We start from the raw sequence: 12,907 nt of genomic DNA, 5'->3' as shown, positions 1-12,907 counted from the left end.
TCCCTGCCAGTGTTGGAGAAGTGTCCATCCCTTTGCCTTTGGGTGTGGTGCTCTTCATGCTGCGGTGAGCTGCTGGGGGCACTGCATGTGTTTTGGGGTCCCTGCATGTGTTTGGGGGCCCCAGGGCCCACTGGGCTGGAAGGGCAGGGTTTATTCCTGCCCCTGGCCTCTGCTAGTATGCTCCCGAGCCAGAGGGTAAGGCAACCACATGGGAATGGCCCTGACTCGACATTGCACCAACAGGCACAATGGCCTGCTGTGACCGCTTCCAGATACGTTCAGGAGCTACTGACCACTGGAGCCCCCATCCCCAGAAGCAGCTCATGTGGAGAGGGGCTGTTCATAGTGGGTTCAGAGAGCTTCCAATAGAACTGGAAGGACTTCCAGAAGGAAGCTGCTGAGCCTAACCCCACGGCCAAGGGCCCCCAGCCCATTCTGCCTCTTGGGTGATGTCAGCCTTTATACCTGAGGAGAGGATGCTGGTCTTCAGGGAACCTTGTGTGCAGTCTAAACAAAACCAGAGTCCAGTGGTGATGCTGGGACCCCACCATTCTGTTGTGTGTATAGAATATGAGCCATGACAGAGAATCCAGAAGCACTCACTTTCCATTCACAAGTGTTTCTGCCGTTCACAAACTAGATGTCTTAATTAAGATGCTGCTAAAAGAATCAAATCAATTAACAGATCCCTTACAAGATGGTTTATTCTATCTTACACACAGAAAATTGCTTATGAGGATTACATTACAGCTTTAGGTTATCAGTTAACAAATGCTGCTAATGAATAACATTGGTATCAAGTCAGATAAAAGACACCCTGGGAATCCAGGCAAATTATTATAACACAACACTTTACTTTACAATATAGCTCATCTTTCATCACACATGAGGAAGGCAACCCAATCCCAGGAGACCTACTCCTCACAACCACCCCAATGACTGATGAACGGAAAGGCAAAGAGTATTCCGTAATGCAGCCCCAGACCAGTTGGGTTAATATTACAGGGCAGAGAAATGTTCATGGGGCCTGTGCCACAGAACCCCAGATTAATGACAATAATAGAATGACATGGGTTTCCTAAGCCTCTGCCAGTCGTGTCTTCTGTGCATAAGTCATGCACATTGTAATAATAACCCCGAAATAGTTATATAACAATAATAGCTCACATTTGTATAGCTCTCCACAAGGCACAGCATCTGCTTTCTCAGTTAATCCTTTGTTGGCTCCGTTATTTCAAGATCTGCAGAGCTACAGGCCCAGTCCCCAGTCTTTCACAAAAGGACTGGAGACTGCCCCATGGTCTCCATGCTTCAGGGCCCCTGAATTTCATAGGGTCTGTCTTTAATATGGGATTCTCCCGACAACCAAGAAGGTGAGGTCAACAATTTTAGAAGGCGCTGCTTAACGGTTGATAAGATGGTAGTCCAAGGATGCTGTGTCTTGGGTTTGCTTTCTACTTCCGTGAGCCATTTGCTATGGGAAGGTTCCACTGACATGGACCCTGGGCACCAGACAAGTAGCACGGATTTAGTGTCTTCCCTCTCTTGCCACTGCTGGCTAATGTGCTCATGCCTCCCACTACACAGCCAGTTTCTTGCAGAAGAGGAGCAGTATTTTCCTTCAGGACAGAGGCACTGACAATTCTATTCCTTCTGTAATTTGCCTCCTATATTGAGTCCGTGCAGCAGCCTTGGGCCTTCAAATTCAAGGCATCCTGAGACTACAACCATGGGCAGTTGTCCAGATGGCTGAACCCCTCCTGATGTGGCCATTCACAGTTCAATCACTTGTTCATCTCTGGAAAGGAAGGGAACCATCTAGAAGACTTATTGCCAGAGTGACTATATTGTGACTAATCACTGCATGTGCTGACTTGACACACAATTAAGCAGGTATGAATGTGTGCACCTGTGAATCCCAGCCAGCTAGGGCATTTCCTTGTGCAATGTAGAGAGGGATCTGAAGACCAGTGGCTTCTAAGTCAAGCGAAGAGTGCAACCTGGAGGTTGTTTTCTGTCTACCAAACCTGAGGCACAAAACCTCATCCAATTTGATGATAAAAAAAGAAGTTATTCTCCAAGATTACTAGGCATATTTGGGGGAAAGTGTCACTTTCTGTGGCTGTAGAGTTTGTACAGATCTAGGCAGATGCTACAAGGAATAAGGTAGATAGACCTATGGGAATGTAACTAGAAAATGATGCTGTTAGGTCTGAACTGCAAGTTGCTATGGAGGGTAAGACTCTTCCGTACTTAGTGTACCAGCTTTGATGGGAGGGAAGGGCAGCATGATGTATAAAAAAAAGAACAAAGAAAAGATGAGATAACCAAGCCAGGCCTTTATACAACAGAGCTCAGGCTGAAAGCTGGTGGCCACCCTTGGCTGAGGGCCTTGCCAATACCCCCATGCGTGGAGAGCAAATTCACAGCAGCACTGTGGTTTCACATGAACGCTGTCTACAGCTCTAGTAGAGTGGTGTGTTTATGCTGACATGGAATGTGGGCACCTGTTTATGCCATTCCATTGTGCACTTTCAGTCACAATCTCTTGACCTCCAACTGTACCTCCCCATGGAAGAAGGGGCAGCCACAGCAGAAAGACAGAGCATAGAGAAGCTTCACTGGGAAAAGCCAAATCACAGGCCATAAAATGAACTACTCATACCTACCTACCTGATATTTGAGGACCAAGGACACAGGTCAAGGTCAGCGTTACAGAGCTTGATGGCAGTAGAGCCGACACTGAAGACAAGCAAGACACTGGAAACAAGCAAGGCCTCAGGAGGTGAAGTACAGAGAGATGTAGAGAAGGGAATCCAGTGAGGCTCTCAGATGCCACCAGGTGTTTGTGCTTCTCCTTTAAAGGATAGTGGGTCCAGAAGAACATAGAGTTTAAATCGGCTGGTCTAGAGGCCCAGCACTGAGCAGAGAGTTCGTACCTCCTACTGTCTTTAGCAAGCCTTGCATTAAAAGGCCCCTTCAAGTGTTGTTACAGAGGGGAACTAAAGTTGCTGGACCTGGCCGTATTTGCACCTGGGATACTGATGCCCAGAGTGGACAGGCAGCCCCAGAGAGCAGCCTCTTCCCATCCCTGGCAGCTCGAGTGGACGAAGTGGCACCTGTTGAGCGACCTCATGAATGAAGTTGTTCTTTGACAGGCAGTGATACCCCTGCGGATGGGTGTATCACTAGCTGCGAGAGAGCCAGGCACACTTACAGGACAAGGTAAGCTGGGCAGAAGCTGGGATGGCATCTGGCTGCACTAGTAGGTGAATTAGTCTGCATGACACCCTGGGATAGTATAAGAAGAAAGAGCAAAAGACTTTGATTTTAGTGACTGGTAAACCTAAATTTTTCACCACATCCTCCAAAAATTATATAGACCAACAAGGAGAGAAGGAAAAATAAATACTTAAAACTTATGTACACCTATATACTCTGGTTTGCCTAGGACAGCCCCAGGATATATCTGTTGAAGATGAGTCAATGCCTGCTAATGTTGAAAAGACTTTTGACAAAATCCAACACCCATTTTTTAATTTAAAAAATTCAATAAAATTGAAATGATGGATGCCTCCTTAACATGAGGAAATATGTGTGTTTTAGCCCTTAATCCAGCTTCTTACTTAACAGAAACCACTATCAGATTTCCCACCAAGATCAGGCACAAGGCAAGTATGTGTACTGTTTCCACTATTATTTAATATTGGTGGATTCAGCCAATGCAATCAGAGAGGAGAAAACAATTAGAGGCTTAAGAACTGAGAAAGAAGATCTACATTTTAGCAGATGACATAACATCATGAAAACTCAACAGTAGCAAAAAGAAAACAAACACAAATAATAAAAGCATTTGACGAGGCAGTGACTATATGGTTAACATACAAAAAAAAAGTCAGTATGCAATCAATGACCAGGTAGGAAACACAATGGGAAACTCCATTTAAAAAGCAACAAAAATATAAAGTACTTGGTAATAAACATAATAAGAAATGTGGGACACCATAAGAGTAAAATCTGAAAACTCTCCTAAAACACACAAAAACAGACTTGTAAAAAATATCTCTTTTGCACGGAGGACTACTTTTAACATTGCAAAGAAATCAATCATCTTCAATTTAACATATAAATATAATGCAACTCCAATGAAAATACCAAGATGTTTGTTTCCTTAGAAAGATTCTGAAGTTGATTCTATAGTTCATACGGAACAACAAATATGCAAGAATAGCTGGACTAGAATAGCAAGAATTCACCCCTGAAAAGGAAGTACAATGGGGGAGGGGGAAGGGAGACCAGCCCTGCCAGATGGCAGAGGACACACTGAAGCTTTTGTCAAAAAGAGTGTGGTACCAGCACATGCATAATCACAAGCACCATTGGAGAATAATATAAAGTCTAGGAATAGTCCTAGTACATATGGAAATTTAAAACGTTATTAAGGTGGCAAATGAAACACTGGGGAAATAGGGCAGTTTTTTAAAATAGTATTGAAATAATTGTATTGCCATTTGGGAAAAAAAGGAAATTGGATCTATAGCTCATACCACACACCAGAATAAATGCCAAATGGACCAAATGTCTAAGTAAAAAAAATGAAAATATACAAGTACTTGAAAAAATATATAAGCATATATATACACAATATATAAAAACATTTTTTAATTTTGTAAAAATTGTATATATGTAAAAATAATTTTAATTAAATATATTTTTGTAAAAGTAACACAGAAAGGATTAACCAGGAACCATTAAAAATAGTAACTTCAAAGTAGTGGGTGGGAACAGGGCAGAGTGGACAGTTACAGGAGCAAGACTTCTCTGACTTTATCTGTTTACACCGTTTTACCTTTGAACCATGTACATGTTTTACATATTCAAAAAATAAAATTGAATCAAAAGGATGTTTTAAAAGAAAACAGTAAAATAGGATATGCACTAAAACAAGCGTTTCTGACTTTATATCCAATCGACAGCACTACAGAAAGTAATTACTTCGGTTTGAATGCAATGCTCTGTACACACGTGGGGGGCTAAACCAAAGTGCAAAAAGCACTGTGAAGAAATGTTCCAGTTCACCAAGGAGGTTTGTAGCTGTGCAGTGCTGTGATTTCTGGAGGTTTTTTGTGTGTCGCACAGGATAGAGCAAATGAGTACAAATATTTATACGGTTGAGAATGAGAGTTTTCACTTCGGAGGAGGCAAGATGGAAAATAGAATGGGGAAAGCTTAGGAGGAACTTTGTGGTCCTGAGTTCATAAATTAAATGTATTACATTCCTGATGCCATCCTTTGAAAGGGCCTAGAAGCAGTGACACCTCAGGAGCCATGAGTGTACACCGTGCCCAGAGCAGGTTTCTAAAAATAACTCAGCAGTAAAAAAAGAAAAAGAAAAACTGGTGATTCCAGGTTGGGGCAGTTCAAGGTGAGCCTGAGACACTGTGTTGCATCAGAAGTCTAGCAAGCGCTCAAGAACATACTGGGTCCTGTCAAAAGGGCGCAGAAGCCAACGAGAAGTGACTTGCAATGGCCAAATTTGGGATAATTTGAACATCAGAAAGAATCATGATGGTAGTGAATTAAAATGCATTGGAGGCCATAGCAATAATGCTCAACAAGTAAGAGAAGAAAGGGGAAAGCAAAAAGCCCTTGTCCCCAGAAGAATGGCAGCTATGACATACAGAAGGAATGCTGGAACCGGACACAGTGTTACGTCACCACCCACAGCAGGAACGGATCCAAGCATGGATCACGAATAGGAGTAAAATCACTGGGTGAGGAGGGGATCGGGACGTTCAAATGGTCTCAAAGTGCCACCCCCAAGATTACTTACGGATTACAAAGGGTAAAGTTTTAGTCTCTACGAGGCAAAGATCTAGCCTTCGCTTCCCTTACCAAGCAATCAAACAAAGCATCACCACAGTGACGAGGCCTGGCATCAAGTCCTCCTGAGACAGCACAATAATAGACACGTCATGACAAAAGAATTTCAGTCTGAATCTGCTCAGGAGGAAAGCATCAGACAAATCCAGAGAATGGGACGTTATACAAGACAACTGGCTTAGGTATGTCAAAAATGACAATGCCATGGGGGAAAAGGCAGAGGGGTGTTTCACGCTGAAAGAGACTAAAAAGAGGCAAAATCAAATACAATAGATCCTGGATTGGAAAAAAGATAATTTTGAAACAATCAGAGAAATTTGAATATGGACTGTATAACAGATGATATTATTGAATTAGCATTATTTTTTTCAGGTGTGGTATTGTGATTATGAGATATAATGGTGGTGTATTTATGGGTGAAATACCATGATATCCACACTGATTTCTAAGTGGATTGGCCATAAAAAGGTTGTACCTACAGAGATAAAGCTAATGAGGCCCAACGTTAGTGAATCTAGATGAAGGGCGTATGTATTTTTGTCATTGTTGTTTTTGTTGTTGTTTTTTGGTAGCTGGCCCATGCAGGGATCTGAACCCTTGACCTTGGTGTTATAACACCGTGCTCTAACCAACTGAGCTAACGGGCCAGCCCCCTGGTGTGTATATTTTGATTGCACTGCTCTTTCAACTTTTCTGTGGATTCGAAGATTTTTCAAAAGGAAGGAGGGTGAGAGAGAAGACAAGAGACCAGCCCAGGCCTGTGTCAGACAGGGCAAATTCCCAGCCACTCTGGGTACAGCACATGAGCTGTGTGTGAGCTGAGGGACAGTAGGGCTAGGGAATGTGGATTGTGGAAGAAATGCCTTCTTTCCTAGGAGCAGGGCTCATTCAGTCTGGGGGTGGGGTGGGGTGTGAGGTCCCGTTCCCCACTGCAGACCACGCCCTACACACACAGGCTGTGTCCACACTTAGACCTGAAAGCAGAGCCGAGAAGCAAACACTCAGACAAACCCATAGTGCAATGATACAGAAAGGTTTTGGATATTTTTTTTTTCCATCAAATGGACTAAATTGGCTAATGGCTAGATTGGTCACGAAGAGAAGGTCTTGGTAAATGGAAAAAAAAAAAATGTTAACTATCCTGCTGTTAAGACCCAGTTTTCTCAGTTCTACATGGGCAAATGCCCTATAGCTTCATTAAATCTTGCTAAGGTACCACTGTTATTAGAGCTTTCCCCAAAGTCCCAAAGTGATGCTGATTGCTAGTATCGTCCTGGCACAAGACTTCTGGCCAACATCTAGCAATCCTCGGCCTGTCCTGCATTGCGGGGCCGGGAAGGTGTGCAGAAGAACCCCCAGCCACTGCAGGGAAATGACTGTCTTCCTTCCTTATTCAATACAGGTGATCACTCTTGCAACTCACCTTTTGGAGGAATTGAGGTTTAGCCTGCAAAACAAGATAACAGGATGCTCATTAACTAAGTCTTGGATGACAGAAAACACATACAAAGTTTGGACACAGGAGAATGGCTTGCTTGTCCTTAGCTCTTTCTTTTGGGTCTAACCTCCTCATGATTCAGCCTGACTCCATCTAGTGTTAGTTTCGGAAACTTGGATTGTGCTTCCCTCCTGTTTGCAGAGGAGCTTAGGACGGTAGCTGCTAAGCACAGCTCCCTGCATATTGTGAGAGGACTGCATCTCAGGGGTATAAACTCCTTGCCCAGCCATCACCGCCCAGCCACCCACCTCTCCCCTGCCCTTCATTTTTTCCCTCCCTTCCTCCGCCCACCTGCCTTCCTCCTGCACCCCTCCACGTCCCTTTTCCTGTACTTCACCTTCAAAACGGTTATTGTGCTATTGCAGCCACCTTGCTTGGCTTATAGAAAATGCCTCCTATAGCCCGGAAGCCTCAAAATAACCCAGGACTTCTAAGTACACCAAGGACACTCATCTTACATGATCGTGCATAGGGACATAAAAAACATAGTGACTGTTCAGTGATGCTCTTAAATTGGTTTGCATCGTATTGCTCCCAGCAGCATCTTCCCACACGTGTGTGTGTCACAGTCATTTATTAGGAATTGTCACATGCACTCACATGCACCACAACACACACATGCACACACAAACACACATGCACACACACACATGCCCCAACAGTAAGAATCGGGCTTTGTGAAATTTCATTCTGTGTGAATTCCATGACTGAGATGTCCCTGAAGCAGGGTCTGCATCAAGTTTTAAGGTTTCCAGGGACACTGCAGTTTCCACAGCAAAGCGCCTTAACTCAAAGTGCCCCTCAATGCGTGTGGGCAGTTTGGATGTGGAGGGAGCATTGCTGTGCTTCTCTTCACACCTGCCCATGAAGAAAGCATTTGCTCCTGCCACACGCATGCTCATTGGCTGAAGCTTGCTGGCCAAATGTTTTCCACAATTGCCTGTGCGCCCCTGTTCGTACCAGGGTTCCTTCTGCCTGTGTGAGCTTCTCCACGTCCTTCCACATGCAGACCGTGGTTCACCTGCCCCCCTAGACATGCTGCTTCCCACCTAGCCATGCACCCCTCTGCACCCCAAGACACAAGGCAACACACGCTAAGCCTCATCCTAGCATTCTCGTGACACCCTCCCCCTGCTGGGCATCCATCCCCTGTGACCTGCCAGTCTCTTCTGTAGACTGAGGGAGCTTGTCCTACTTCTCCCTTCTTAACTCCCCGCACCTATTCCACGGCCTCACGCCCATACGTTCATTCATTTATTTAACACATACATGAGTGCCCACTCTGTATGCCGGGTGCTGTGCTGAGTGTTGGGACTACAGGTATGAAAAGGAAGACTTCACTGCCAAGGAATTTACATTTTAGGGAGAAAACGATCAAAAAAGACAGATTAATATGTCATGTAATGTCAACTAGTGGAAAGAACTATAAGTAAATAAAGCCAGAAAAGGGAAAGAGAGTGATGGCTGGGGTCAGAGGGTGAGGTTCTGTGTTAAACAGACCATCCGAAATGAAATGGTGCCATTAAAGCAGAGATGTGAAGGAAATGAGGGGTGAGGCTTGCAGCTACCTGGGTGACAAGCATTATGCATGACACAAAACAGCAAGTGCAAAGGCTCTGGGGCAGGACTGTCCATGGAGGACATGGGCATATGCAGAAGAGCAGCGTGGCTGGATGCCAGCACAGAAGCCCTGTAACCTGTGCAAACCATGTGTGGCCCTCCAAGGAGGTCATGGCAGGGGCTGGGGACCTCATTCTGAGTGCAGGGGGATGCACTGGAGAGTTCTGAGTGGGAGGGTGGACAGAATCTAACCCAGCATGTGCAGAGGCAAGCCTGAGCTCCCTGGCTACTGTGCCCTGTAGCCCCCATTCTCATGACACCTGCATGCTGGTCCAAGGAGGGGAGAGTGAGAGGAGGGGGCTGTAGCATGCATTATAGTCCTCTAGAAAGTGTGCCAGAATGCAAAGAAGGGCTGGGATGACAGGCAAGGGAGTGGAATGGCTATGACAGAAGGGAGAACATACCCCTCACCGACCGCATTGGCAGCAGCCTTACCTTGGGGCTCTCTTCTTCAGCAGGATGGTGTCTACACAGAGAAAGCAGGGCATTAGCAGGGAGACTCTGTGCCCGTGGTGCAGTTCGCTCAGTGCCCCGGCTGACAAGCAGGAGGGGGTCAAAACCAACCAGGCTCGGGCAGTGCTGAGAAGCTCCCTGGGTCAGGGGTGCTTGCTGGGAAGTGGTCTTTGGCTGATGTTCTGCCCCCAGCTTTGGTGCTGTTGGAGCTTCCCTATTCAGGTCCTGTCCCTGTATCCCTTTAGCTGGGCACATAGGTGGGACTGAGCCACCCCTAGAGCCCTCCCTGTCTCCCTCCACGCCCCCTCCAGGTGCAGCTCCCGGGCTCTCTCATTCACTGAGGTCCTCAAGAGATCCAGGCCTACTGCTGTGTGGTGAAGAGGCTGCTTTCCCCCTCTTCTGTAGGGCTGTGAAATCGAGGATCAGCAAACTCCTGTGACCAAGTAAACCCCAAGTGCTGTGCCTCTTCTCCAGGCCACCCCTTCTGCATAGCTTCACAGATCACAATCACACGTGCCAGAAACACAGTGAGGCTCCCTCCTCCTCATCCCAGAAACACCACACAGAGGACGGCACTCTCACTGCATTCAGCAGTCTAATCCCATGTTTTTGGTGGAGACTCCTCAAGAGAGGGAGGAGACAGATCAAAGTTGCATTTCACTGTTGAAACTTGCCAACTGCTCAGTGTCTGCTCTGGAGGTTTTTCCCTGCAGGTGCTATGGGATTCGAGAGCCATGCCTTGGTTCACACAAGCCCAGCTCTGCCTGGACCATGAGGGTCCACTCAGCACCGCCCTGAGTGGGACTTGTGTGATTTATAAAAGAAAAAAGCAACTTGGCCCACATTAGCAGCACCTCCCATCACCCACCCCTGCTGCGTCATCTCTTGGATTGATTTTATCTGATCATACCATTTGGAAACCAAGGTCAACTCCTTGTCCCACCTTTCTCAGGAACAGCAAGAGCAACTGAAGGGAAAAGTACAGAGAGAGAGACAGAGAGACAAAGAGAGGAAAAGAGACAGATAGAGACAGAGAGAGAAACAGAGACAGAGAAACAGACAGGGAGAGATAGAGGGAGAGAGAGACAAAGACAGAGACAGAGACAGAGTCCGAGAAAAAGAGAAACAGAAACAGACAGAGACAGAGGGAAAGAGACAGATGGAGAAAGAGACACAGAGAGAGAGAGAGACAGAGAAACTAAGATGGAGAAAGAGACACAGAGAAATATATAGAGACAAAAAAGCAGAGACAGAGACACAACAGAGACAGAGAGACAGAGAATCAGAGACAGAGATGCCAGAGGTCGCTGCATGTCTTTTCAGCTGGCAGTCTGTTGGGCTCTGTGCCGGTTGTTTTCCTTTTTCTAGCCTGGGTTGTGGAGCTCCCCCCACCTCCTGCTGGGCAGCTGCCTGGGGCACTGTCCTTTCTCAGGCAGGACAGAGCCGGGCCTGAGCATCCAGGTGCCTTACCACTGAAGCCCGGGGGTGTGTGTCTCAGGTCTGAAGAGTCGTTATCAAACAGGTTCCTCCTGATCATGCAGACCTTCAGGGCCAGGAAACCAGCTGATATGACGACACCCACCGCAGTTCCAATGATGGCATACTTGAAATCTGAAGCACAGGGACGACCTGAACAAGGGCTTCTATCCCCACCCGCCAAGGTCTTCTACAGCTCCCCCTACATTCTGGATGGAGTCCAAAGTCATGCACATGCACCTGAAAGTTCCATGCTTGCATCGCTGAAGCCAACCTATTTTCCACTCTCCCAGGAGCCCATTCCCTCCCAGCCCTTCACCCGCGCCCCGTCCCCTCTTCCTGCAATGCTCTCTTGGTCCCTTCAGCTGTGGAAATCATTCCACCTTTTGAAGGTCATACAAGCTCGGCCCTGATGGGACCTGCCCCTTCCCCCATCCCCAGGAGGCAGGTGGCTCATGTCACTGGCCCCAGCAGCCCTTCTGCATGTGTCCCCTCATCGATTCATTGATTCATTTACTGAGAACGTGTTAGTCACCTACTCTGTGCCAAGGCTGAGCACAGGTGAATAAGACCCCGTGTTTAGGAGCCTGCAGTCAGCTGGGGAAGACAGGCAAAGAGCTCACTGTACTGCCACATAAGGCTGGGCTGTTGTGGGAGTCATAGGAGTCAGGAGCTTTCTCTGAGGAGGTGACCCACAGTTTGCACCTTGCTGGCGAGGTGAGCCCTGAGCTGGGGAGGAGCCAGGGCTGTGTGGCTGGAGGATATGCATGTGAGAGGGTCCAGGAGCATGGCAGAGCCTGTTGTTGGGGGCTCCCAGCTGCAGTGCAGGGCACTGAGTGCGCTGGAGCTGCTCCTCTGGCACTGAGAGCAGACAGAAGTGGCCCTGGTATCTCACGTCCACTTTGAAGACAGGTTGTAATGCAGGCCCTTTCGCCCAGGATAAAGCTGTTTTAGCCATGCAGGTGGGCCTGCAGGTAAGCGTGGCCCTTGTTCTATGCTAACCATTAGGACATCAATACCAGCACCCCACCCACCTGCCTGTGCTCTTTGAAGGCCTCCTTCCTGCCCCACAACCCTGCTCATAGGATAAGCTGGGCAGCCACCTACCGATCTCAGTCTCAGGAGACTTGCCTGTTGCCAACACTTGAGCTCCTCCAACATCTGCAGAAAAAGAAAGCCCAGAGCCTGGTTAGAACAGCGTGGGCTGTTATCAGGCTGGGGTCACAGGCCAAACCCGTGTCCCCAACCACTCACCCCCACAGGTCTGGGCCACCCTGAGGAGCACAGAAGTGGGCTCTTGGTTGCCACACCATGTCTTGAAGCCTTGCTGGGATGTTAGGGCCCTCCTCAAAACCTTGACCAGGAACATGGTGTCATCAAGTTCAGTTAAGCCAGCTCTTCACATGGTCTCCAAGACCCACACTCTGGCCCTAGCCTGCTCCACAGCCCTCCTAGTCTAGGTGGCCGGCCCTGCTTCTAGCTCCCCACCCAGAAGGGGCCCCTCCTGCCTCTGGGGTGTTCCCTCTGCCTGGCCCCATCTCCTCTCTTCTCCTCCTGTACCTGCTCTTAGTTCCGTGTCACTTCCTCCCTGACCCCTGCATCCTAACTGACCACACTGATGCTTATTTAACAACATTCACATCGCCTTCTGTGCACCCGGCACAGAGCTTCTCAGTTATTAGCCCACTGAATGCGTCTTCTTGCTGGTCTCCCCACAGAGCTGTACAGCATGGTGTCCAGGGCTTGGGGCAGTGCCCGGCGCATAGGAGGTATTAATAAGCATCTGCTGAATGAATGACGGTGATCGAGCATGCTGCAGGGTGCCTTGCACTTCTAGCCAGAGCTTGAATCTTCACACAGGAGAGACCACTCACAATCAGGGCCCGTGGTCCCACAGATGAGCCCAGAAGAGCTACAACAGAGCTGCGGGCCTTGGAGAGGAAGGCATACACTAATGGGCCACTTACTTTGGGACTG

At 47.5% G+C, this 12,907-nt stretch overlaps 1 protein-coding gene across 1 annotated transcript; it reads right to left on the bottom strand.

The window, feature by feature from the left end:
* Positions 1–1,773: 1,773 nt before the first annotated feature.
* TMEM273 (transmembrane protein 273) lies at positions 1,774–12,299 on the bottom strand. Its single transcript, XM_063087769.1, has 6 exons — positions 12,185–12,299; positions 12,038–12,091; positions 10,925–11,065; positions 9,437–9,467; positions 7,307–7,330; positions 1,774–1,798 (listed from the first exon to the last, which is right to left on the bottom strand). The coding sequence occupies exons 1-6, from the start codon at positions 12,297–12,299 to the stop codon at positions 1,774–1,776; spliced, it is 390 nt and encodes a 129-aa protein (XP_062943839.1).
* Between the last annotated feature and the right edge of the window lie 608 nt (positions 12,300–12,907).

This window comes from Cynocephalus volans, chromosome 2 (assembly GCF_027409185.1).
Source record: "Cynocephalus volans isolate mCynVol1 chromosome 2, mCynVol1.pri, whole genome shotgun sequence".
NCBI classification, from domain to species: domain Eukaryota; kingdom Metazoa; phylum Chordata; class Mammalia; order Dermoptera; family Cynocephalidae; genus Cynocephalus; species Cynocephalus volans.
Note: the sequence above shows the minus strand (reverse complement) of the source record. Positions and strands in the feature narration are given on the sequence as shown.